Source organism: Mercenaria mercenaria, chromosome 9 (assembly GCF_021730395.1).
Source record: "Mercenaria mercenaria strain notata chromosome 9, MADL_Memer_1, whole genome shotgun sequence".
NCBI classification, from domain to species: domain Eukaryota; kingdom Metazoa; phylum Mollusca; class Bivalvia; order Venerida; family Veneridae; genus Mercenaria; species Mercenaria mercenaria.
The window spans coordinates 58,249,175-58,276,714 of NC_069369.1; the positions used below are offsets into that span (position 1 = coordinate 58,249,175).

General features: G+C 36.4%; 1 protein-coding gene across 1 annotated transcript in view; it reads left to right on the top strand.

Annotated features, from left to right (window-relative positions):
- Positions 1-27,540, top strand: part of LOC123546220 (protein RRP5 homolog) — a 71,000-nt gene that overhangs the window by 17,565 nt on the left and 25,895 nt on the right. The window contains exons 14-25 of the mRNA XM_053551486.1: positions 5,053-5,199; positions 6,033-6,212; positions 6,795-6,929; positions 7,600-7,665; positions 8,153-8,344; positions 9,838-9,915; positions 11,222-11,317; positions 11,964-12,183; positions 13,386-13,523; positions 18,049-18,185; positions 24,935-25,048; positions 26,462-26,529. Of these exons, the coding sequence (XP_053407461.1) occupies positions 5,053-5,199; positions 6,033-6,212; positions 6,795-6,929; positions 7,600-7,665; positions 8,153-8,344; positions 9,838-9,915; positions 11,222-11,317; positions 11,964-12,183; positions 13,386-13,523; positions 18,049-18,185; positions 24,935-25,048; positions 26,462-26,529 (1,571 nt within the window). The remainder of the gene's footprint in view (positions 1-5,052; positions 5,200-6,032; positions 6,213-6,794; positions 6,930-7,599; positions 7,666-8,152; positions 8,345-9,837; positions 9,916-11,221; positions 11,318-11,963; positions 12,184-13,385; positions 13,524-18,048; positions 18,186-24,934; positions 25,049-26,461; positions 26,530-27,540) is intronic.

The window sequence follows — 27,540 nt, forward strand, 5'->3', positions numbered from 1 at the left end:
AATATTTTAAAACTTTTAATGTGACATTAAATCTTAACTGAGACGTAGAGATTTCCAGGCAAAAATTGCTGTAGAAGTTTTTATTACAAGTAAAGTTTACATGTAAAACTGTAAAGATTATTTCAGTATTGTATGAAGAGGGTTGTGTTTTTGTTATTTTAAAGAGGATGTTTCATTATTAATGAGCCGCACCGTGAGAAAACCAACATAGTGCATTTGCAAACAGCATGGATCCAGACCAGCCTGCGCATCCGTGCAGTCTGGTCAGGATCCATGCTGTTCGCTAATGCTTTCTCTAATTGCAAAACTGTGAAATCATTTAAATTCGCTGGCATGAAATTTCGCGCAAATGTGAAAAAGGACTGTTTCGCACAGGCTTTAATTCGCGTGTTTCAATTTTAGAAATGAAAAAATAAAATAAAAAATAAATAATAGTGTGGTCTTTAATTCGCGCATCAGTCCTAGCGTGAATTACGCGAAAATTCGTTCTGCGCGAATAAAATGATTTCACAGTAGGCTTTGAAAGCAAACAGCATGTATCCTGACCAGACTGCGCAGATGCGCAGTCTGGTCTGGATCCATGCTGGCCGTAAACGCACTATGTTGGTTTTCTCATGGTGCGGCTCATTTTATTTGATGGTGATACAGATACATGAAGTTAATCCTAACCTACAGTAGAATTAATCCACTAAATATTACCAATTACAATACTGTAAAATTATGAATATTTGTGAATGATTTATTTTCCTGAATTTCAAGGTTGGGTCAATCTGTAGAATTAAATTCCAGCAAACTTGTAAAATTCCCACTCATTTTATATTTGAAAGTCCATGGATTCCTAACTCAGAATTGCAGTTATAACTCAAACCATGAAATTTCATGCCCACAATATTAAATGATTTCACAGTTAATCAAATGCCTTGTTACACATAAAATGAGTATACAAGGTTCCAAAATTGCTGGCTAGAACTTACAGATGCTTTATAAATGTGCTTGTCACAGTTTTAATAAAAACTGTCACGGTAGCCCAGTGGTAGAGTACCCGATTTTAGTGCAGGAGGTCATGGGTTCAATCCCAGGCCACATCGTACCAAAGACATGAAAAATGGTACTGGTAGCTTTCTCACTTGGCGCTCGGCATTAAGAGGATAGCACTAGGACTGGTCAGCATGGTGTCAGGATAATGTGACTGGGTGGGGTATTCCAGAGAGGCAGCACTATAAAGTTGGGTATTGCACTCACTGTTACAAGTAGACATTGTCATTTATATGACTGAAAAATTGTTAAAAAAAGAGCCTAAACCTGAACACACACACACACAGAGTTTTATTTTTAAAAAAAAACAATTTCTACAATCTTGACTCTTTGTTGGCTTACTATTTGTTTGTTTGTTTTTAGCTCACCTGTCACAAAGTGACAAGGTGAGCTTTTGTGACCGCTTGATGTCCGTCATCTGTCGTGCTTCAACAATTTCTAAAAAAATCTTCTTCTTGAAAACCACTGGGCAGAATTACACCAAACTTCACAGGAATGATCCTTGTGTGGCCCCCTTTCAAAATTTTTCAAAGAATTGAATTCCATGCAAAACTCTGGTTGCCCTGGCAACCGAAAGGAAAAACTTTAAAAATCTTCTTCTCAAAAACCAGAAGCCCTAGAGCTTAGATATTTGGTGTGAAGCATTGCCTATTGGACCTCTACCAAGTTTGTTCAAATTATGACCCCGCCCCAGGGGTCACTTTATTTTACATAGGAAAATCTTAAAAAATCTTCTTCTCAAAAACCAGAAGCCCTAGAGCTTAGATATTTGACTTGTAGCATTGCCTAGTGGACCTCTACAAAAATTATTCAAATCATGACCCCGGGGTCAAAATTGACCCTGCCCCAGGGCTTACTTGATTTTACATAGGAAAATTTTCAAAAAAAATTATAAAAATAAACAAGAAGGCCTAGAGCTTATATATTTTACATGTAGCATTGCCTAGTGGACCTCTACAAAATTTGTTTAAATCATGACCCCAGGGGTCAAAATTGACACCATCCTAGGGGTCACTTGATTTTACATAGGAAAATCTTCAAAATTTTCTAAAAACAAACCAGAAGACCTAGAGCTTAGATATTTGACATGTAGCATTGCCTAGTGGACCTCTACAACATTTGTTCAAATCATGACTCCTGGGGTCAAAATTGACCCCGCCCCAGGTGTCACTTGATTTAACATAGGAAAATCTTCAAATTTTTTAGCTCACCTGAGCAATGCTCAGGTGAGTTTTTCTGATCGCTCGATGTCCGGCGTCTGTCGTCTGTCAACATTTAGCTTGTGTATGCGATAGAGGCTGTACTTTTCAATTTTTCAATTAATCTTCATGAATATTGGTCAGAATGATAACCTTGATGAAATCTAGGCCGAGTTCGAAAATGAGTCATCTCGGGTCAAAAACTAGGTCACTAGGTCAAATCAAAGAAAAACCTTGTGTATGCAATAGAGACTGTATTTTTCAATTAATCTTCATGAATATTGGTCAGAATGATAACCTTGATGAAATCTAGGCCGATTTTGAAAATGGGTCATCTCGGATCAAAAACTAGGTCACTAGGTCAAATCAAAGAAAAACCTTGTGTATGAGATAGAGGCTGTATTTTTCAATTGATCTTTATGAGTATTGGTCAGAATGATTGCCTTGATAAAATCTAGGCCGAGTTCGAAAATGGGTCATCTCGGGTCAAAAACTAGGTCACTAGGTCGAATCAAAGAAAAACCTTGTGTATGCGATAGAGGCAGTATTTTTCAATTAATCTTCATTAATATTGGTCAGAATGATAACCTTGATGAAATCTAAGCCGAGTTCGAAAATGGGTCATCTCGGGTCAAAAACTAGGTCACTAGGTCAAATCAAAGAAAAACCTTGTGTATGCGATAGAGGCTGTATTTTTCAGTTCTTCTTCATGAATATTAGTCAGAATGATAACCTTGATGAAATCTAGGCCGAGTTTGAAAATGGGTCATCTCGGGTCAAAAACTAGGTCACTAGGTCAAGTCAAAGAAAAACCTTGTGTATGCGATAGAGAATGTATTTTTCAATTGATCTTCATGAATTTTGATCAGAATGATTACCTTGATGAAATTTAGACCAAGTTCGAAAATGGGTCATCTGGGGTCAAAAACTAGGTCACTAGGTCAAATCAAAGAAAAACCTTGTGTATGCAATAGAGGCTGTATTGTTCAACTGACCTTCATGAATTTTAGCCAGAATGATTACCTTGATAAAATCTAGGCCGAGTTCGAAAATGGGTCATCTGGGATCAAAAACTAGGTCACTAGGTCAAATCGAAGAAAAACATTGTGTATGCAATGGAGGATGTATTTTTCAATTGATCTTCATGAAATTTGGTCAGGATGATTGCCTTCATGAAATCTAGGTCGAATTTGAATATGGGTCATCTGAGGTCAAAAACTAGGTCACTTGGTCAAATCAAAGAAAAAACTTGTGTATGTGATAGAGGCTGTATTTTTCAATTGATCTTCATGAATTTTGGTCAGAATGATTGCCTTGATAAAATCTAGATCGAGTTTGAACATGGGTCATCTAGGGTAAAAAACTAGGTCATATCTAAGAAAATGCTTGTTTTATCGCAAGAGACCAATTTTTTGGTCCAGTCTTAATGAAAATTGGTCAGAATATTTGTTTCCATGAAATCACTAGGTCAAACATGTTTTACACTGTTATGGAGTGCTTCTTAGGTGAGCGACCTTGGGCCATCTTGGCCCTCTTGTTTAAAAAATAAACCAGAAGGCCTAGGTCTTAGATATTTGACATGTAGCATTGCCTAGTAGACTTCTACAAAATTTATTCAAATCATGACCCCTGGGGTCAAATTGACCCCCGCCCCACGGGGTAACTTGATTGTACATAGAAAAATCTTCAAAATTTTCTTAAAATAAACCAGAAGGCCTAGAGCTTAGATATTTGACATGAAGCATTGCCTAGTGGACCTCTACAAAATTTGTTCAAATCTTTACCCCCAAGGGTCAAATTGACCCAGCCCCAGGGGTTACTTGATTGTACATAGGGAAATCTTCATAAATTTGCTAAAAATAAACCAGAAGGCCTAGATCTTAGATATTTGATATGTAGCATTGCCTAGTAGACTTCTAAAAACTTTGTTCAAATCATGACTCCCTGGGTCAAATTGACCCCCGCCCCGTGGGGTTACTTGATTGTACATAGAAAAATCTTCAAAATTTTCTAAAAATAAACCAGAAGGCCTAGATCTTAGATATTTGATATGTAGCATTGCCTAGTAGACTTCTAAAAACTTTGTTCAAATCATGACCCCCGGGGTAAAATTGGCCCCGCCCCAGGGGTTACTTGATTGTACATCGGAAAATCTTCCAAAAAAATTCTAAAAATCATCAGTTTGACATTTGAAACATGTAGCTCATATTACTCAGGTGAGCGATGCAGGGTCATCATGACCCTCTTGTTTTGGGTTTATCGCCGTTCTTCAACAGTATTTCAGTCATGTAAGGGCGGGCAGTTAACCTAACCAACGTTCCTGGGTTCTTTACCAGTACAGACCTGTTCTCTGCAAGTAACTGCCAACTTCCCCACATGAATCAGAGGTGGAGGACTAATGATTTCAGACACAATGTCGTTTATCAAATAGTCACGGAGAACATATGCCGCACCCGAGGATCAAACTCACGACCCCGCAATCCATAGACCAACGCTCTGCTTACTGAGCTAAGCGGGCTTGTTGGCTTACTAGGGTGTATTACTATTTATATCAATACATTTATATCGCTGAAGATGGTTCATCTGAAGTACTTTCTCCACTGATTTATGTTGGAAAGTAGTCGGATGTTTGCATAAAACTGTGATAATTAATACTGGTATGAAATCCAGAAATACTTGTGGGTACCTGATGGCCATATTTTAACTGAAATTTTGTTGCAGATACAGGGTTAATGCAGAAAAAAATGTCAAACTAAATCTGAACATTTCTGTGTGTAACACATTTACATTGTGTTTGATTGCAAATTTCAATTCACAGTGTAAAGTGAAGAAGTTGGAGAAGAAAGGGATCAGTGTTGAAGTACACAAGGGAATCATGGGAATGATACCCACAATGCAAATGGCAGACGTAACACTGCAACATCCAGAACAGAAATTCAAAGCAGATGATAAAATCAAATGTAGGGTAAGTACGGATTGCTTTATTCAATGTGTACTGATTTTACCATTTTGGTTGATCCTGATGAACACATATACGCAAATCATGTGTACAGGTTATTTTGAATATACAGTAAGTAGACAACAAAGTGAAGAAAAATGTTATTTGAAACACTATTTCAACAAAAATGTTGAATAAACAATGCAAAATTGTTTTCGACTATTACTGAATAATGACTATTTGCTGATATTTTATCAGTTAAACCTAACGAGGTTTAATATTCGCGAAATTGTAAAAATTGTATCCTACTTGAATTTGAATAATACTAATGGTGAATATTTACGCAAGGATTAATTTTCGCGATATGTAGGGCCTCATGAATATAGCGAAATTTAAACCCTCGCGAAAATTTCTGCTTGTACAGTACATACCACAGCACAGTCTAAAATAAGATATACCACTGTATGATTGCCAGTCCAACCCTAGTTTACAATATTTTACAATGTGCAATTTGTTTGGATTATTCAGGAGTTAAGTTTTGATTGAAAAAAATAGTAAAAGTTAATAGAAAAAATCATTGACACATTGACCTGTTACTTTAATAAAAGTATGAATAATGTTTTGACAGTCATCTACATAGTGAAAGATGCTATTTATAATGAATTCACAGTGTTACAGAAATGAAATTCTTTCTATTATTAATAAAATTTTTTCAATGAAAACAATATGGCTTTAGACAAATTGATGATGAAAGTAGTATTTGTTCATCAAAGTTATTTTTTTAAATGGCTGAAGCCTTTATTTGATCATTTATTTGTAAATGATATTGTTTGGAAATACCCAGCTTTCTTGTATTCCAGGTATTGTTTGTAAACAAGAAGCGTTCAAACGTGACCTTGACCCACAAGAAATCTCTGATAAATAGTAAATACCCGGTGATCTCGAACTACCACCAGATAGAGGTTGGACAGATACTCGAGGGTTATATCTCGGCTATCAAAGACTTTGGATGTTTTGTCCGATTCTACAGTGATGTTATGGTAAATATACTATGTTCTTAACCCTTACCCTGCTTAATTTCTATAATGAACTTGTCCATCTTTCAATTTGGACAGTACCATTTACTGTTAAATAGTGATACTTACCATGATGATACTGACTGAATAGTGAACAGTGCAGATCTTGATCAGACTGTATGGATGTGCAGGCTGATCATAATCTACACAGGTCGCAAAGGCAGAATCAATCGTGTTCAGCATGCTAAGGGTTAAGGGATCAGTTTTGGACAAACTTTACAATATCAGACTGACCGCAGGAAAAATAGTTCCTCTAAATGGCACACTGGCGTAAAGGTATAGAGAATTACTTCTAAATTGAACAAAATTTGACTTCAGTTTGTACGATCTCTAACTTAGGTGTGAGTGTTTTTTAGAAATAAAAATGACTTTAATCAGTATTAAAGGAAATGCAGACAAATAAATTGCAAACAAGCTTAAAATCTCTTCTAATAGTATTCCATAAAGATGAATAAAGAAACAGAAAATGATGCAGGATATGTGTATATCACTTTCAGAACGGATATTGTTATCATGGAATGATATATGTTTACTGTTTGTTTGTAGGGTTTGACCCCAAGGGCCATGTTAAGCACAGAGCCTATTGAGTACCCAGAGAAAGTTTTCTTTAAGGGCCAGGTAGTCAGATGTAAAGTTGTACATGTTAACCCCCCAACCAAAAAACTCACGTTGACTTTTGTGGTGAGTACTGTTTACACTACTGTCTCCCAGTAATATTATGATTGCTAAATTAGTGAAATTATGTATGTCTCAGTTCAGGAAATTTGACTAGGTAAGCCAAAATCGATTTTTCCTCAGTCTGAAACGACAACTTTGCTTAAGAAAATGTTCATATTTATAGATGTTTCACTTGGCAGTATATACACATGGATTAAGGTTTTCAACATTTGTATGAAATTAGTTGGGTTTTTATATACTTGAAACATAGATTGCCTCTTTATAGTGCAGATAGCTTCACCACAGCACAAAAAATGGCCAACTACTTCTTTATGTCAACAATGCAAATACCTATATTTTGTTCTGAGGTGACAGTAAGACATGGAATGGGGTTTCACAATTAAGATTTATTCACAAATATATAAAGCAGAATTTATTTTTAGGAAGACACAGAAATAGTCATGGAAATGGTTATTTAGTTAAAATGATCTTTATGTCCTGATTTTAGCTCTTACTTTCCTGTTTACAGAAAAACTTGCAGGTGTGAGTTACCTTATATATACCTATAGAAATGCTAAATTTAAGACTTATTTATAGCTATATTAGTGAATAATGATTGCAATTTTGAAGCACAGATGCAACTTCAAGCAATCAGTGTTATACTGTAATAATTTATTTAAAATTTTATGTCTAGCTTGAAGGGAAGACAGAGTTTGGACAGAGAACAAAAGAAATGCCAAAGGACTTTAAAGCTGGCAAGGTAGGTAACTGTGCATTTAATACCTACTCCTAGAATCATTCATGTGAGTATGTTACAAGATATGGCTAAAGATATACTATGAAATCATTAATATATTTTCGCAGATTTCATTGTTGTGTATATCCATGAAATTAAATCCTAACAGACAAGTGAAAGTCCCATTCTTTTATCCTGATAAGCCGAAATCCTCAAATTTATATTGCAGCAAACTGTTTCGGGTAAAACCACAAAAACATTTTCACTTGAAATTTAACATTTTACAGTAGTCCTATGGTAATACAGTAATTTCTCAATATTAACAAATGACTTGCATTGATTACAACTGTCAGTAATATTTTACATTCTTGATTCTTAGGGAAAAAAATCATTACTGTCACAAGATTTGAAAAATCAGTTGCCTTTGCTTGGCAAAGAAATAAATAAATACATTTGACAAAATATTTAGCATATAACATTGAAATGATAAAGTTTTCTTTATATTTGACAGAAAGTGAAATGTAAAGTTTTGAAAAAGACTGAAACAGGTGTCGATGTTGAGCTTGTCTCCTCCCACATGAAGGCGTTCCTTCCCAAGACACACCTCTCAGACTCCATGGAGATGTGTGATGCGTTATGGAATATGTACAAACCTGGTGATGTCATAGAACATGCGATGTATTGGCACAAATCCAAAATGCCTGTATCCTTTCAAGCTCATATTTAAAATAACATTTGCAACATGATTAACAATACTAAAACAGAAGATTCAAGACCTGTTGAAATCAGGTAAAGAATAGGACTCTGAACTGTAAAATTTGTGTGCAACTCTTTTTCAGAAACTTTGAATGAAGAAAGAAACAAAATTCTGAATATTTAATCAGTCTCCCTTCACATTTTCTTCTAACCCAGTCAGACTTCACATTTCCTTCTAACCCGGTCTGACCACATTTTCTTCTAACCCAATCAGACTTCACATTTTCTTCTAACCCAACCAGACTTCACATTTTCTTCTAACCCAGTCAGACTTCACATTTCCTTCTAACCCAGTCTGACTTCACATTTTCTTCTAACCCAGTCAGACTTCACATTTCCTTCTAACCAGTCTGACTTCACATTTCTTCTACCAGTCTGACTTCACATTTTTCTACCAGTCAGACTTCACATTTCCTTCTAACCAGTCTGACTTCACATTCCTTCTAACCCAGTCTGACTTCACATTTTCTTAAACCCAATCAGACTTCACATTTCCTTCTAACTCAGTCTGACTTCACATTTTCTTCTTACCCAATCGGACTTCACATTTTCTTCTAACCCAATCAGACTTCACATTTTCTTCTAACCCAGTCTGACTTCACATTTTCTTCTAACCCAGTCTGACTTCACATTTTCTTCTAACCCAGTCAGACTTCACATTTCCTTCTAACCCAGTCTGACTTCACATTTCCTTCTAACCCAGTCTGACTTCACATTTTCTTCTAACCCAATCAGACTTCACATTTCCTTCTAACTCAGTCTGACTTCACATTTTCTTCTTACCCAATCGGACTTCACATTTTCTTCTTACCCAATCAGACTTCACATTTTCTTCTAACCCAGTCTGACCACATTTCCTCTTAACCCTGACTGACTTCACATTTCCTTCTAACCCTGACCCAGTCTCACTTGACATTTCCTTCTAACCCTGACCCAGTCTCACTTCACATTTCCTTCTAACCCTGACCCAGTCTCACTTCACATTTCCTTCTAACCCTGACCCAGTCTCACTTCACATTTTCCTCTAACCCAGTCTCACCTCGCATTTTCTTCTTACCCAGCCTGACTACACATTCCTTCTGACCCAGTCACACTTTACATTTTATTCCAAGTCAGCCTGAATTAACATTTCCTACTATACCAGAACAAGCATACATAAAAACAAACCCTGTAGTAACATACAAGATTCAGACTGAAGCAAAGTTTACTTAATCTGCACAATGACTACCACGATGCTGTATTGTTGTTAGATTACCAATTCAAACAGCTATGATACATAGTTGTTCAGTTGCTCATGTGCAATTTATTTCCACAAAGCTACTTAGTTTTGCTTTTTTATTTAATTTCTTGTTTTATCGAGCTTTTAACTGTTACTTATGTTCAACTTAGATGTAAAATAAATTATAAATTTTGAAGAGAATGACTTTAACAGTATTCCAGTTATTGACATGTAAACCTTGCCTTCTGACATCAGCTGAGAATGAGGAGGACTTTGTTACAACATTTGATCCTCTCACAGTAAGTCATACCTCACACATTACTGTTAAATACTTGTCAATTTGTTTCAGGATTTACTACATTTGAAGCAAATATCTAAATATGAAATATTTTATTGAAAGATAGCCATTGGATGTCTTTAAGGTATTAATGCATGTTGATAAAACTGGAAGTTATTGGTACATGGCATTATCCTGGAGTAATACCTGTATCTCTAACACTACAACTGGATTTTGCTACACAAAGAAAAGGGCCTATGTGTTAATTGATAAAACCAAAGGTAATGAAACTCTGCTTTGCGTAAAGAAAGGTTCCAAACTTGATTTTGCTACACAAAGAAAAGGGCCTATGTGTTAATTGATAAAACCAAAGGTAATGAAACTCTGCTTTGCGTAAAGAAAGGTTCCAAACTTATACAATTGCCTTAAGACCAGTTGAAATGAGTTCCATCCCCAGTGAATTCCATCTCCTTTACATTCCATTTCAAAGAAATAGAGGTTTATTGTTTTGCCAATTGTTGGTCATGTGGTAGACAATTTGATTTCTGATCAATAACTAGAGAATGCTTGTGTTCACAGGAGTCAACTTTTATACTTTTTTAGGATGATGGCCTGCGGTCAGTAAATGATCCTTATTGCTTAAGAGGTCAAAGACATAATGGCATCGAGACAATGGTTCCTGCTCAGTAAAAAAAATGCTTTGACCTAAAGTCATCAAACTTTATTGAATGATTAATAGATTACCCTGATAGTTTAGGGGATCAGTAGGTCAAAGGTCAAGGTCACAGTGACCTAGAGACTGAAAATGGTTTCTGCTGAGTAACTTAAGATTGCTTTGACATAAGTCCTCTAACTTCATAGGATGATTGCCTGTGGTCAGTAAATGATCCCTATTATTTTTGGGTCAGTAGGTCAAATGTGAAGGTCACAGCAGCCTTGAAAATGAAAATATTTTCTGTTCAATTACTTAAGAACCCTTAGGCTTACAGTTACCAAACTTGCTTGTTAATTGCTTTTGTTCTGTAGATGATCCTTAATCGGGGACAGGAGGTCAAAGGTCAAAGTCACAATGACCTTGAGACTGAAAATCACCTTGATCATTTGAGACTGAAAATCACCTTGGTCATTGGCCTTAAATTTCATTATATGATTGCCTGCAGTCAGTAGATGACCTCAGCTGTTTTTGAAGCCATCTGATCAAAGGTCAAGGTTACAGCATACATAATTACATCAACAGTTGCCTCCAACGGGCCATCATAGGAGGGAGGGGCATATGTGTTTTACAAACAGCTGTATGTGTTTTACAAATGTTATTACAATTATTTCAGCCAGGTATGATGTTGCCCGGAGTTGTGAGGAACATAATGTCCTACGGTATATTTGTGGAGTTTGCAAATGGATTGTTTGGGCTTGTTCCTATGCAGGTAGGATATCATATGATAATTATTTGAAGAACAGTTTTAAGATATTATGTTCATCTGCAATGTTGAGAAGTATGTTTTTGAATTTCAAAAGGTGATGGTATAACAAGTACTTGTATGTAAACCAAAGAAATGACTTTAACCTGTATAATTATAACAGAATGTGCCCAGAAGTATACAGTAAAACAAGTGTAAATGGCCACTGTGATTAAAATTGCTGATTTCAGATCAATTCCCCCTCCCTTCTTTAGGTTTAAAGCCCTTCTTATTTCATCATCATGTGAGAAAGCCATCCCAGTGGCTGTCAGAAGGTGGCTGGTACTGTATAGGTACCAGCTCATGAACTAGCCAGGTACCAGCTCATGCTGGGAATAAACTTTCAAGAGGCATATTATGTCCCACCATTAAAGGGTTGAAAGTTGCTGTGAATTGTGTTAGTGTGAATGTAAAAAATAAATAAAGTGATAGAATTGATTGTTGTCAGAATGCTGGCTGCAAACTGGTCTTTAATGAGTAAAGATAGTCCTCAACAGTTTACAATATGAACAACTTCAGAATTGTTTTCTTCCTTTCAACAATTTTTGTAACTTTAATTTAAGGTTATGTGTTATCAGTCATTAATAATTGTTAATACTTTTCACTTGTCCAGTATGCTGTGGATAAAAGGGTACCAGACATTAAGGTATTTTACCAGCCGGGCCAGACTGTTGTTGCTAAGGTTGTTGAGGTCAACAAGGAGAAACAACGGTTCCTGGCTTCACTGAGAATGAAAGATTGTTACCATGGTAACACAGAAATTGGAATAGAACTTACATGGAACTACCTGAAAGAACGGAAAAGGTTGTTAGAATCCTTGCAGAAAACTAAAGGTAAATCTAAAATCATATAAACAAGGTACTTTCACTTTAACATTTTTTTCAAGACTATTTGAATGTTAATATTTTGCTTTTTAAACTCACACATGAGGAAGAGAGGTATACATAAGACTTAGTATGAAGCGTGTCTATATATCCATACAGAGTCTAGGACAGAACTCCGCTGTTTTTACATGATGGACAAAATGCTTCCCATTGGAATTCCAAGGGGTACGAAAACTACCTCACTAAAATATTAAGGTGGACAAAACCCATCCAATGATTTGAACAAGTAGGACAAAACCCCTCCCACTGTTCTGAAGCATTGTTTGAAAAATGGGAGGGTTTTTTCCACTTTGACTTTTATGGGAGGGTTTTCAGCCAGTTTGAAATTATAACGTGATGGACTTTGTCCTGCTTGTTTTAAAAACAAGAGGGGTTTTGTCGTTTTTGTCAAAAATCAGCGGGAGCAGTTTCGTCCAGCTGCTGTCCATACATTGAGGAATATACTTTAGCAGGGCATTTTGGGCCTCCGTGGGATGAATGGTTACGGTTGCTGACTTCAAATCACTTGCCTCTCGCTGATCTGGGTTCGAGCCTCACTCGCAGCAGAAATTCTTCATGTGAGGAAGCCATCCAGCTGGTTTACGGAAGGTCGCTGGTTCTACCGAGGTGCCCACCTGTGATAAATTAATGCACTGAGGAGCACCTGGGGTCTTCTTCAGCCATCAAAGCTGGAAAGTCACCATATGACCTATAATTGTGTTGATGCTTTGTTAAACCCTATAAAAAATAATTAGCAGGGCATTTGTCTGTAAGGGCAATCTCTTCCCTTTTCTGCTTCATTAAATACTTGACATGGACTAGTCTTCATCGGAAGTCCAAAACCAAGGCTTGAAGCTAGATAATTGTGTTTTCAAAAATAGAATTGAACTAACTTATTTTCAAAACATAACATTTAACATTCTGTAAAACCATAAATATTTGTTTGGGAGTGATTTTCATGGATTTTGTACTTGTTTCAATCCGCTATATAACATTCTAGCAAACAAATAAAATTTCAATTCATTTGATATTTACAATTTAAATTCTAGGAATTACTGTTCCCACGAAATAGCCATATTCGTGGAAACAACATTTTATGCTGACAAAATTAAATATACCATGCTTAATATGGCAATAGAGCAGTTAATTGGTTTGTCTGTTTTGTATTTTAGATAAGGGACTACTTACCAAGGTGGAATTTGGTAGTGTGCACAAGGTTACAATCACAAAGGTAACAAAAATTGGAGCTATATGTGAACTGGAAAATGGAATCAAGGCCATAGTTACAAAAGATCATATGCCATTTAAAGGTAAGCAACCTGTTTACTTGAAATATAAAAGCATTTTGTAATTTTGACAGTTCTACTTTCACTTTCCAGGGCTGTGGAATTCCTATGTCCAACTTGTCCAACTCGGGACTATTTGCCGGCGGACAAGTACATTTTTAGCTCACCTGTCACAAAGTGACAAGGTGAGCTTTTGTGATCGCCCGGTGTCCGTCGTCCGTCGTCAGTCCGTGCGTGCGTCCGTCCGTAAACTTTTGCTTGTGACCACTCTAGAGGTCACATTTTTCATGGGATCTTTATGAAAGTTGGTCAGAATGTTCATCTTGATGATATCTAGGTCAAGTTCGAAACTGGGTCACGTGCCATCAAAAACTAGGTCAGTAGGTCTAAAAATAGAAAAATCTTGTGACCTCTCTAGAGGCCATATATTTCACAAGATCTTCATGAAAATTGGTCAGAATGTTCACCTTGATGATATCTAGGTCAAGTTTGAAACTGGGTCATGTGCCATCAAAAACTAGGTCAGTAGGTCTAAAAATAGAAAAACCTTGTGACCTCTCTAGAAGCTATATATTTCATAAGATCTTCATGAAAATTGGTCAGAACGTTCACCTTGATGATATCTAGGTCAGGTTCGAAAGTGGGTCACATGCCATCAAAAACTAGGTCAGTAGGTCAAATAATAGAAAAACCTTATGACCTCTCTAAAGGCCATATTTTTCATGGGATCTGTATGAAAGTTGGTCTGAACTTTCATCTTGATGATATCTAGGTCATGTTCGAAACTGGGTCACGTGCGGTCAAAAACTAGGTCAGTAGGTCTAAAAATAGAAAAACCTTGTGACCTCTCTAGAGGCCATATATTTCATGAGATCTTCATGAAAATTGGTCAGAATGTTCACCTTGATGATATCTAGGTCAGGTTCGAAAGTGGGTCACGTGCCTTCAAAAACTAGGTCAGTAGGTCAAATAATAGAAAAACCTTGTGACCTCTCTAGAGGCCATATTTTTCATGGGATCTGTATGAAAGTTGGTCTGAATGTTCATCTTGATGATATCTAGGTCAAGTTCGAAAGTGGGTCACGTGCCTTTAAAAACTAGGTCAGTAGGTCAAATAATAGAAAAACCTTGTGACCTCTCTAAAGGCCATATTTTTCCTGGGATCTGTATGAAAATTGGTCTGAATATTCATGTTGATGATATCTAGGTCAAGTTCGAAACAGGGTCATGTGCGGTCAAAAACTAGGTCAGTAGGTCTAAAAATAGAAAAACCTTGTGACCTCTCTAGAGGCCATACTTTGAATGGATCTCCATAAAAATTGTTCAGAATGTTCACCTTGATGATATCTAGGTCAAGTTTGAAACTGGGTCACGTGCCATAAAAAACTAGGTCAGTAGGTCAAATAATAAAAACAAATTTTTGACCTCTCTTGAGGCCATACTTTTCATGGGATCTGTATGAAAGTTGGTCTGAATGTTCGTCTTGATGATATCTAGGTCAGATTCGAAACTGGGTCAACTGAGGTCAAAAACTAGGTCAGTAGGTCTAAAATTATTAAAATCTTTTGACCTCTCTAAAGGCCATATTTTTCAATGGATCTTCATGAAAATTGATCTGAATGTTCACCTTGATGATATCTAGGTCAGTTTCTAAACTGGGTCACGTGCGGTCAAAAACTAGGCCAGTAGGTATAAAAATAGAAAAACCTTGTGACCTCTCTAAAAGGCCATATTTTTCATGAGATCTTCATGAACATTAGTGAGAATGTTCACCTTGATGATATCTAGATAAAGTTCAAAACAGGGTCACGACCTTCGAAAACTAGGTCAATAGGTCAAATAATAGAAAAACCTTGTGACCTCTCTAGAGATCATATTTTTCAATGGATTTTCATGAAAATTGGTCAGAATTTTTATCTTGATAGTATCTAGGTCAGGTTCAAAACTGGGTCACATGAGCTCAAAAACTAGGTCACTATGTCAAATAATAGAAAAAACGACGTCATACTCAAAACTGGGTCATGTGGGAAGAGGTGAGCGATTCAGGACCATCATGGTCCTCTTGTTTCATTGTATGTCCACGGACAAGCATACATTTACAGGACCTGGTATAAATTATGCAAAATGCAAGAATAATTAAGTAAGTCTGTTGCTTGAAGTTTATGGAGGTGAAAAAGTAATCTTTTCTACGAAATCCATGTTTTACCCACCGATGGCCTCTCGATTGCTGCAGTTTTGGAAAAACCATACACTTGCGTCTAAATTTAGCATCCTTTTCCGCATTCTGATTGGCTCTTGGTCTCGGTCTCGCATGATTTTGCACACGGTTACATTGCGAATAGAAAACGTAAACAGTTCCCGCAAAAACCTTATGACAAATTTGTTTGCTGACAAAAACAGGAGTCAATGGTCGGGTAAAAACAAAAATCAAAAGCACAGAGAGATCGAGGGTACAATTCTAAACGAGTCAGATCATTTCAACAGTCTTGATTATCTAAATTCTGCTGGCTTTGCACGGGCATTGTTTCGGCATAGCATTTTTGTTTTACTGAATCTGTTGAAGGTTCCCCAGCCTCGATGTGACTTCAGCCTTGTATACAGGCAAAAGTGTTGATAGCTTTTTTTGTCACAGTTACAGTAATACACTGTATTATGTTTGCTTTTGTTTCTGTCTGTAGATCATAAAAACACTTGCCCGAAATAAAGAATAATTGGCAGTTTAATGCAGGCTTTGTTGAAAATCCGGACGAGTGAATTTTAAATGCAGACAAGTGGACTTTTATGTCTCACTTGTTCGTGGACAAGTGAAAAATATTGGGATTTCCACACCCCTGCTTTCAGTTTGCAACTTGTATAATTATTGCAGATATACATGGTTTGCATTATTTTTGTTATATGCTGGTTTTGGAAAAATGGACATATTATGAGATGGTGCATACATCTGTTCGAGAGTCTGTCTGTCTATCATATTTTCTGTCTAGAGCATAACTTAATAACTGTTCAATCCAAAATATACATGTACTTAGAATAAGATTTCTTTTAAAAAAAGATAGTAATTCTACAAAAACTCCATAAACTATGTTTCCCATTTCAATTGATACATTTTGTTTCTGCCTTCGTCATATGTTCGAGAGTCTATCTTTCTATCATATTTCCTGTCTAGAGCGTAACTTAATAACTGTTCAAGGTATTGACTTGGCATATAGGTAGGTGGCGATGAGACAAAGTGCAAAGCACACGAATCTGGTCTGTAGGTAAAAGGTCAAGGTCACAAATGGAGCTCAGAGGTCAAATTTATCCTTCATATTTTGTGTCTGGAGCATAACTTAATAACCATTGCAGGTATTGACTTCAGTCTTGGCATATAGGTGGCGATGAGACAGTGCTTAGTGTGCATGAAACAGGTCTGTAGGTCAAAGGTCAAGGTCAAAGCAAGGTCAAATCTGTCAACTTTATAACTATTCAAGGCATGACTACAAACAGGGGAAATTGTTAGGTGGCAATGCGACAAAGTGCATAGCTCATGAACTTGACCTTTAGGTCAAAGGACAAGGTCACAGATTGAGTTCAACGCTGTCCTTTGTATTTTGTGTCTGGGGGACAACTTCAAAACTATTCAGAGTGTTGACTTTAAACTTGGAGTAAAAGTGGCTGGTGAAGTGCTGTTCTAATATTGTTCTCTCTTTATGCCTGTAATATAGTGGTTAAAGGGCCCCCCCCCCCCCACCACACACACACACTACACATTCACACCTTAACTTTTTGTATTGATTTGCAGAACAGGTATATGTAATATTGCCAAAACAACACTATTTAGTGTTGAGTTAATTATGCTACCAGTATACATTATGATTCATAATGGTGAATAAAGTCTAAAATTAAAAATTCATGTGTAGGGAGGTAGCCACTTCTGAAAATAGAGATACCATATGTATAATCATTTTGTAAATTTGAGAGTTTACATTATCTACAGATACCTTCTTTCCAAAAGAGGACTGGTTTAGAATACTTTCAAGTATATACTGAATTTTGGTGGATTTATTTCAGGTACCTGCCTGTGAGGAAGCCATCTAGCTGTCTCAAGATTGTTGTTTCTACTCATGTGCTCTCCTGTATCTGAAGTAATGGCCGAATGGGCATGTTAGGTCTTCCTCCACCTTTTAAATCTGGAAGAATGTTGCTGATGATTTTTGTTGTTGGGTTTAACGTCACACCGACACAACCATAGGTCATATGGCGACTTTCCAGCTTTGATTGTGGAGGAAGACCCTAGGTGCCCCTCCGTGCATTATTTTATCACAGGTGGGCACCTGGGTAGAACCACCGACCTTCCGTTAGCCAGCTGGATGGCTTGCTCACATGAAGAATTCAGTGCCCAGAGTGAGACTTGAACCCACATCGCTGAGGGGCAAGTGATTTGAAATCAGTGACCTTAACCTTGTGGCCATGGAGGTCCCAGTTGCCATATGAACTATAATTCATAAGCTTGATGTTAAACGCAATAAAAACATAAAAGAAATACTTCAACAATTATTTATATTTATTGCAGAGGAAGTAAGTGAAGGTCAGACATTAGACAGTGTTGTACTTTATGTTGACTTGAAACAGAATTGTGTAGAAGTTTCCCTAGACTCCAAGCTTGTGCCACCAGTTAAAAAGAGATTAGAAAAAGATGATTTACAAGCGGTGAGTTGTAACATTTACCTATTCTATTTAGTTTTATTATCCCCCGACGAAAGTCGGAGGGATATAGTTTTGGCGTTGTCCGTCCGTCCGTCCGTCCGTCTTTCCGTCCGTCCGTCCGTCCTTCCGTCTTTCCGTCCGTCCGGAGCCATATCTAGGAAATGGTTGGGAATATTTATTTAAAACTTCATATACATGTTCACCACAATGAGTTCTTGCGGCCCGTCAAGTTTCAGTCAGATTGCCCAAGTAACACCAGAGTTATGGCCCTTAGACGTTTCTAGTGTTAACTATATAGGGTACTATAAATATGGCAATTTCTTCATCATAACTTTTGATATATTTGACCTAGAACTATGAAACTTAAACAGAATTTAGATCACCATAATGTGGTGTGTACACACAATTTCATTTGGATTTATTTGTAAATTAAGAGTTATTGCCCTTTAATTGTATAAAAAATCCACATATTTGTACATAACAAACTTACCATTTGGTAGAATTTCATTAAATTCTTTCATTCTTTTCCATGAACATTTATTGTAAACATGTGAAGTTGTTTACCCACACCTGGTCACCCCCTTACCTTGATCACACACCTCCCCCCCTACCCCCCCCCCCCCCCCCCACCCAAAAAAAAAAAAAAATCATTCCTTATTTTAGATTTTTTTCAAACAAACTTCATATACATGTTCACCACTATGAGGTTATGGGGCCCATCAAGTTTCAGACAGATTGCCCAAGTAACACCAGAGTTATGGCCCTTAGAAGTTTCTAGTGTTAACTATATAGGGTACTATAGATCTATAGATATGCCAATTTCTGCATCATAACTTTTGATATATTTGACCTAGAACTATGAAACTTTAACAGAATTTAGAGCACTATAATGTGGTTGTGCACAGAAAATTTTTACGGATTTCTTTTTGTAACTTCAGAGTAATTGCCCTTTAATTGTCTAAAAATCCACATATTTGTACATAACAAACTTAACATTTGGCAGAATTTCATTAAATTTCTTTCATTCTTTTCTGTGAACATTTATTATAAACATGTGAAGTTGCGCACCCACACCTGGTCACCCACTTGCCTTGGTCACACCCCCCCCCCCCCCCCCCCCCCCCCCCCCCCCCAATTTTTTTTTTTTTTTTCATTTCTTATTTTAGATTTTTTTTCAAACCTTCCAAGTTGTACCATTCCCCCACCTCACTTCTCCACCCAGTCATGCCCATCACTGATCATGCATCCTCTGCACCCCCCCCCCCCCCAAACTTCACCCTTTTACCTTTTTTTTTTTTTTTTTTTCATTTTTAAATTTCAATCAATATTTATAATCAACATGTGAAATTTTGTTTCCTCTCCCGTTCCCCTGCACCCCCACCCCCTAAAAAAATAAATATATACATATATCTATATATAGATATATATATTTCCATTCCTTTTTTTTTTTTTTTATATGTTCAAACCTTCAACATGTTAAGTTGTGACTGCACAAACCTTGCCCTCAGCCATGTTCAAGATATCTTACCTGTGTTCTCTTAAGGACATCTGATCTTTTAAGTTCAAATGTACATGTAAAACAGCAACACCTGGTGCCAAACCACTCAAAGACAATATTTCATTCCAGTTAAACTTCAAGCTCGCATTTCAATTAACTGCATTTAATTTTAAAAGCTAAGCTTATTACAGTAAGCATATCCCATTCAAAATAAATTCTTTAGTCAGGATCAAAGTATCATACATTTATTATGTACTCTTTAATTAAACATTTGTTTTCTGTTAAATTGATTTTGACTAATGAAATTATTTGCTTCTTATTAACATCCTTAACTTTTTGCCGGATATATCTTTTTGCCATTCCTCACCACAAACCCTTTCGGCGGGGGATACCAATTCATCGAATTTGCTTGTTAAATTTCTTTTTATTTGCTCACCTGAGCCAAAGGCTCATGGTGAGCTTTTGTGACTGCTCAGTGTCTGTCGTGTGTCATCAACATTTTCTAAAAATGATCTTCTTGAAAACCACTAGGCAGATTTACACCAAACTTCACAGGAATGATCCTTTGGGTGGCCTCCTTTCAAAATTTTTCGAAGAATTGAATTCCACACAGAAAGGAACCGAAAGGAAAAACTTTAAAATCTTCTTGTCTAAAACCACAAGGCATAGAGCCTTGATATTTGGCATGTGACATCATCTAATAGTCCTCTTTGAAAATTTGTTAAAATTATGCCCCTGGGGGGCCTCCGTGGCCGAGTGGTTAGAGTCGTTGACTTCAAACCATTTGCCCCTCATCGATGTGGGTTCGAAACCTCATTTGGGGCGTAGAATTCTTCACGTGAGGAAGCCATCCAGCTGGCTTACGGAAGGTCGGTGGTTCTACCCAGGTGCCCGCTCGTGATGAAATAGTGCACGGAGGGGCACCTGGGGTCTTCCTCCACCATTAAAGCTGGAAAGTCGCCATATGACCTAAAATTGTGTCGGTGCGACGTTAAACCCAACAAAATAAAATAAATAAAATATGCCCCTGGGGTGAAAAGAGCCCCTGCCCTGGGGACCCCAAGTTTTACATAGACTTACATAGGAAAAAACTTTAAAAATCTTCTTGTCTGAAACCACAAGACCTAGGCCTTTGATATTTGGTATGGTGGTCCTCTACCAAGATTATTCAAATTACACCCCTGAGTTGAAAAGAGGCCCCACCCTGGGGGTCCCAAGTTTTACATAGAATTATATAGGAAAAAACTTTAAAAATCTTCTTACCTGAAACTGCAAAGCCTAGGCCTTTGATATTTGGTTTGTAGCATTGCCTAGTGGTCCTCGACTGAAATTATTCAAATTATGTTCCTTGGGTGAAAAGAGGCCCTGTCCAGGGGGTCCCAAGTTTTACATAGACTTGTATAGGAACAAGAGCTGTCCGTAAGACAGCGCACTCCACTATTCAGGGATTTGACAGTAAAATGAATATATGTCTGAATAAGAGACCTCTACTATAAAAGGAAGATACACCAAGCGGCATAATTCCATCAAATACACAAATTAGAGTTATTAGGATTGTTACAACAAATGCAGATGATGAAGGTAAAGATATATTTCGAGTTTCAAGTCATTATCTTATATAGTACCAAAGTTATGTCCAGAAAATGAAGTTTGTTAAAAAATTAAGTGTAAAAGGGGCATAATTTGGTCAAAAATACAAATCAGAGTTATGGGGATTGTTACCACACATGCAGATGATGGAGATAAAGATACATTTTAAGTTTCAAGTCGTTATCTTATATTGCATTAAAGTAATATCCAGAAAGCAAAGATTAAAAAAAAAATATAAGTACAAAAGGGGCATAATTCTGTCAAAAATACAAGTAGAGTTATGGGGTATGTAACCACACATGCAGATGATGATTATAAACAAATATTTTTAATTTCAAGTCATTACCTTTTAAAGTACCAGAGATATGTCTATTAATAAAGCTTTTGAAAAAAAATTAACATGAAAATAATTCCAAGTATAACTCCTTGGTGACCTTGACCTTGGGTATAATAGGCCCAGCCCCTGCATATGCTATGTTTGTATGCTGGACAATGTTTATGAGAACTTACAATAAGGTATAAGCAGAAGTAACAAAGATATGACAGAAAAACAAAGGTTGCCGAAAAACTTTAACCCAAAAAATAACCTAAGTGTAAGACCTTGGTGACCTTGACCTTGGATAAAATGGGCCCAGTCCCTGTACATACTTTGTTCGCATACTGGACAATGTTTATGTGAAGTTACAGTAAGATATAAGCAATAGTAACAAAGATATGACAGAAAAACAAAGGTTGCCAAAAAACTTTAACCTTAAAAATAACCTAAGTACAACACCTTGGTGACCTTGACCTTGGGTATAATGGGCTCAACCCCTACATATACTTTGTTTGCATACTAGACAATGTTTATGTGAAGTTACAGTAAGATATAAGCTATATTAACAAAGATATGACAGAAAAACAAAGGTTGACCTTGACCTTGGGTATAATGGGCTCAGCCCCTACACATACATTGTTTGTATAATGGACAATGTTTATGTGAAGTTACAGTAAGATATAAGCAATAGTAACAAAGATATGACAGAAAAACAAAGGTTGCCGAAAAACTTTAACCAAGAAGGGTCACGCCAACGCCGACGTCGGGGCGAGTAGTATAGCCCCCCTATTCTCCGAATAGTGGAGCTAAAAATATTCTTGTCTGAAAGTTAAATGCCTAGGACTTTGATATTTTAGGACTTTGATATTTGGTATATAGCATTGTGTAGTGGACCTCTAACAAGATTGTACAAATTATGCCCCTGGGGTTAAAAGAGGCCCCACCCCAGGGGTCACTTTTTAGCTCACCTGTCACAAAGTGACAAGGTGAGCTTTTGTGACCGCCTGATGTCAGTCGTCCGTCGTGCGTCAACAATTTGTAAAAAAATCTTCTTCTTGAAAACCACTGGGTAGAATTACACTAAACTTCACAGGAATGATCCTTGGGTGGCCCTCTTTCAAAATTATTCAAAGAATTGAATTCCATGCAGAACTCTGGTTGCCACGGCAACCAAAAGGAAAAACTTTAAAAATCTTCTTCTCAAAAACCAGAAGCCCTAGAGCTTAGATATTTGGTGTGAAGCATTGCCTAGTGGACCTCTACCAAATTTGTTCAAATCATGACCACAGGGTCAAAATTGACCCCGCCCCAGGGGTCACTTGATTTTACATAGGAAAATCTTAAAAAAACTTCTTCTCAAAAACCAGAAGCCCTAGAGCTTAGATATTTGACATGTAGCATTGCCTAGTGGACCTCTACTAAAATTGTTCAAATTGACCTCGCCCCAGGGGTCACTTGATTTTACATAGGAAAATCTTCAAAAAATTTCTAAAAATAAACCAGAAGGCCTAGAGCTTAGATATTTCACATGTAGCATTGCCTAGTGGACCTCTACTAAATTTGTTCAAATCATGACCCCCAAGGTCAAAATTGACCCCGCCCCAGGGGTCACTTGATTTTACATAGGAAAATCTTCAAAAAATTTCTAAAAATAAACCAGAAGGCCTAGAGCTTAGATATTTCACATGTAGCATTGCCTAGTGGACCTCTACAAAATTTGTTCAAATCATGACCCCACCCCAGGGGTCACTTGATTTTACATAGGAAAATCTTCAAAAATTTTCTAAAAATAAACGAGAAGGTCTAGATCTTAGATATTTGACATGTAGTATTGCCTAGTAGACTTCTACAAAATTTGTTCAAATCATGACCCACGGGGTCAAATTGACCCCGCCCCTGGGGTTACTTGATTGCACATAGAAAAATCTTCAAAATTTTCTAAAAATAAACCAGAAGGCCTAAAGCTTAGATATTTCATATGTAGCATTGCTTAGTGGACCTCTACAAAATTTGTTCAAATCATGACCCCCTGGGTTAAAATTGACTCCACCCCAGGGGTCACTTGGTTTTATGTAAGAAAATCTTCAAAAAGTTTCTAAAAATAAACCAGGAGGCCTAGATCTTAGATATTTGACATGTAGCATTGCCTAGTAGACTTCTACAAAATTTGTTCAAATCATGACCTCCGGGGTCAAATTGACCCCACCCCATGGGGTTACTTGATTGCACATAGAAAAATCTTCAAAATTTTCTAAAAATAAATTTTTAATTACTTCCCTTTTATGTTTCTATAAATAGCTTCTTGTCCTTAAGTTCAGTGATGACAGGTGAGCGATATAGGGCCATTGTGGCCCTCTTGTTATATGAGTTATATAGGAAAAAATACTTAAAAACTTATCAGATCATTTTCCTAGACTGTTTATTTATAATTATTCACCTAACTGTGACCTTGACCTGCTGACCTACTTTCTTGTTTTTTAAGATACAGCCTTGAAATTTGGATGACATGTACAGTTTTGCACACCGATCTTAAAACTGACTTTCAGTGACCATAAATGTGACCTACTGACCTACTTTCTTAATATTTTAGCATCAGTTTGACATCTGAAACATGTTCACACAGCTGGGAAAAGATTTCAATGCTCTTACATTTGACTTCCTTACCTGATCTCTTACACTTGTCAATGTAGCTCACATTACTCAAGTGAGTAATCCAGGGTCATCATGACCCTCTTGTTTACCGGACTAGAGTACAATTGTCCTTTCAATGAATGAATATTTAAAAGACTTCACACTAAATATGATAATTAGAGATCTAATGGCATGATTTGGAGATTGACAATTTTGCTCTTATGAGCTCATGTTTTGTTATTAGTTTATATCCTTGTTGTGTCATAGATGCAGATAAAGAGCCAATTTCTTGTGCACATTTATGACAAGTGAATTTTCATATGTTAATTGTGCTTGACCATTGCTTTCTTTCAACACCTTGACCAAACTTAATAGCAGAATAAAATACCACTATTTCAACTGAAATAATTTCCATGCAATCATTTTATTTAGTAGGCACAAAGTTTCGTTGTTTGGGCCAAAACATGTAATCCATTGGGATATGAATTCGTTGATTTCAACTTTTCAGGATAAAACAAATGGGAAGTTTATTTGTCGTTGAGATTTAATTTCATGAATTTACTCAACCATGAAATCTATGCAGATTAGTCATCTATGAATATTTATGACTTCATAGTAAATATTACATAGAAGGTGCTGTTACCTATTAAATTGTTTATGGCATTTTCACAGTCTACACTTTCACTGGTCATGTACGTGTCATTTCTTTTATTTCAGGCCAGAGTTGATCAGATCTTGCAGTCTAAAGTTGTCCTTATCAAAGATGATTTTATAGTTGTCAAGTTAAGCGGCCATGCCAAAGGTCAGCTGGCTTATCTACCTGCTAGAAGGGTAAAATCTTTTGACATGTCTTTGCACATCTTTATGTACTGTATAGTGGCATGATGTCGTTACGTTATGACAAATAATATGTTATGTACATGTATCTACATTGTTTCCAAGTTGTTGTTTCAATAGGGATTTTAATTTTACTTAAAGTTAGTTCATGATGGCTCATTTTATTGTATTCCCACCAATATGCAATAATACAGAAAAAATGAAGTTTTTATCAGTGGTGTTTTCAGATTTCTTTTCGTAAGTTTGGTCTCTGTGGCTAAGTGGTTAAGATCGCTGACTTTCAAATTGCTTGCCCCTCATAGCTCTGCATTTAAAACCCTGCCTATGAGGTTGAATATCTTGCTGGCTTACAGAAAGTAGGTTCTTCTACCAAGGTGCTGCCTTTGCCTGAAAATAATGGTTTCTTGAGGGGCTTGTTGGGGGAGTATATTATACTACGCCAGATTTATATAGCACCCTTTTCATAGTAAACAGTTCATCCAGTACAGACTCGGGGACATAGCAAGAGAAAACCCCAAGAATTGACAGAAATCGTTTTAAATATACAAGCCCGCCCTCTTAGCTCAGTAGGGAGAGCACAGATCTACGAATCGCGGTGTTGTGAATTAGCCCTGGGCAAGGCGTATGTTCTCCGTGACAATTTGATAAATGACATAGTGTCTGAAATCATTTGTTCTCCACCTCTGATTCATGTTGGAAAGTTGGCAGTTACTTGCGGAGAACAGGTTTGTACTGGTACAAAATCCAGGAACACTGGTTGGATCAACTGTCCGCTGTTACATAACAAATACTGTTGAAAAATGGAGAAAACCCAAAACAAACAAACAAACAAACTTTTTATACAGGCATAGCCAGATAATTTAGCTTAGTTTTAGCTTAGATCTTTGCAAATAGACAGCCAGATTCTTTAACATGCTTGGTAAATAGCACCAATATGTGAGAAACACTCTTCAATATATTGGGCCAACGTCCTTGAATAAACGTTTGGTTTAAACCCAGCCAACAAACTAAACACCTTGCAGAAATATATTACGGTGTAAATGTGTAATTTTCATTAAAAAAAAACGAAGCCATTCAAAGGGATAATTAGTTTGTATTCTGTAGAATAAGAGCATTCGTTGGTACTGTGAAATCATATAATGTTGTGATTTTGGTCTAAACAGCTATTTTGTGGAGATACAAATTTGTGGATTTCAACTTTTGAACAAAAATGAATGTGTACTTTACTTGTTCATTGGGTTTTATCTCATGAATTGACGCTATTCAGTCAGTAAAGTTTCATTGGACACCCCTTTGAATAATAAATGGGTCTGCCCAAATTGAATGATGGACCAGTCCATTTTAGAAATTTAGCAGGGTAAATGTTAACATATTTCTAAAGTGAACAATATTTCCTGTTTATTTCAGCATTGGAATGATGTCTTAGAGAAACACCAGTATACTGTTGGACAAGAAAACAAAGTCAAAATTAAGAGGTGGGTTAATAGTACTGTTAAATCATTTCATTTTGTGGGCACAAAATGTTGTGGTTTTGCCCAAAAACAGCTTTTTCGTGTGGATATAAATTCGTGGTTTTCAAGTTTTAAAATAAATTGAATGGGAATGGTATGTTTGTAGAGATTTAATTTTGTGGAATACCCAAACCACGAAATTAAACTAACAACTTTATGTGTATTGACAGCGCTTTGCATTCAATTTAAAACTTTACACACTGCATACATGTGTAGCTAAACACACTAGAAATGTGTACTACCACTAAAAAACTGGAAGTTTTTTTTTAACTAAATATGTGAAATTTAATTATTGATTAGCTTAAGGATGTACGATCGAATTTTTTCTAACGTTAAGAATTTTTTCATACTCTGTGAGCTTGCAGAACATTAGTTTTCAAGACAAACAAGAGAAGAAAAAACATAGGTCACTGGACTCGTTTTAATTTTATAGGGCATTTTCTACACCCACTGTTTAAGAATTTCTGAAATTTTGTAAAATTGAAAAAATGGTTGTACTTTATAAAACATATAATATCCCATTTAATGTTATAGGGATTTCATGTCTTACAGGTTAATATGAATACAAGGTGATGTCAGTATTATATAAGCATAAATGTCACATACAAATCTCTTTCATTTTTACACGTTGACATAATTACCCCACCCACTTCATTTTCAATGGAAAAAATATATTTAGATCTACAAAAAAATTTCTGACGGTAAGATTTTAAAAATACTTTGCAGCTTTAATGACACACAAAAATGCTTTAAAATGGAGAGAAAAAAAGTAGGGGTCACCGTGCATCTAAGAGATTTATTAAGAAAAAACTGTCAAAAACTGGTGAATTTTGATATTTTGTGTTCTTTTTTATTTAATTTATATTTTCCAGAAAAAATAAAGTGCTATCTTGAAAACTTTTATTTCATTTATAGCTTATCATCATATGTATCAGTCAGGAAAATATCAAAACGAAACCTGATCTACTTTCATAG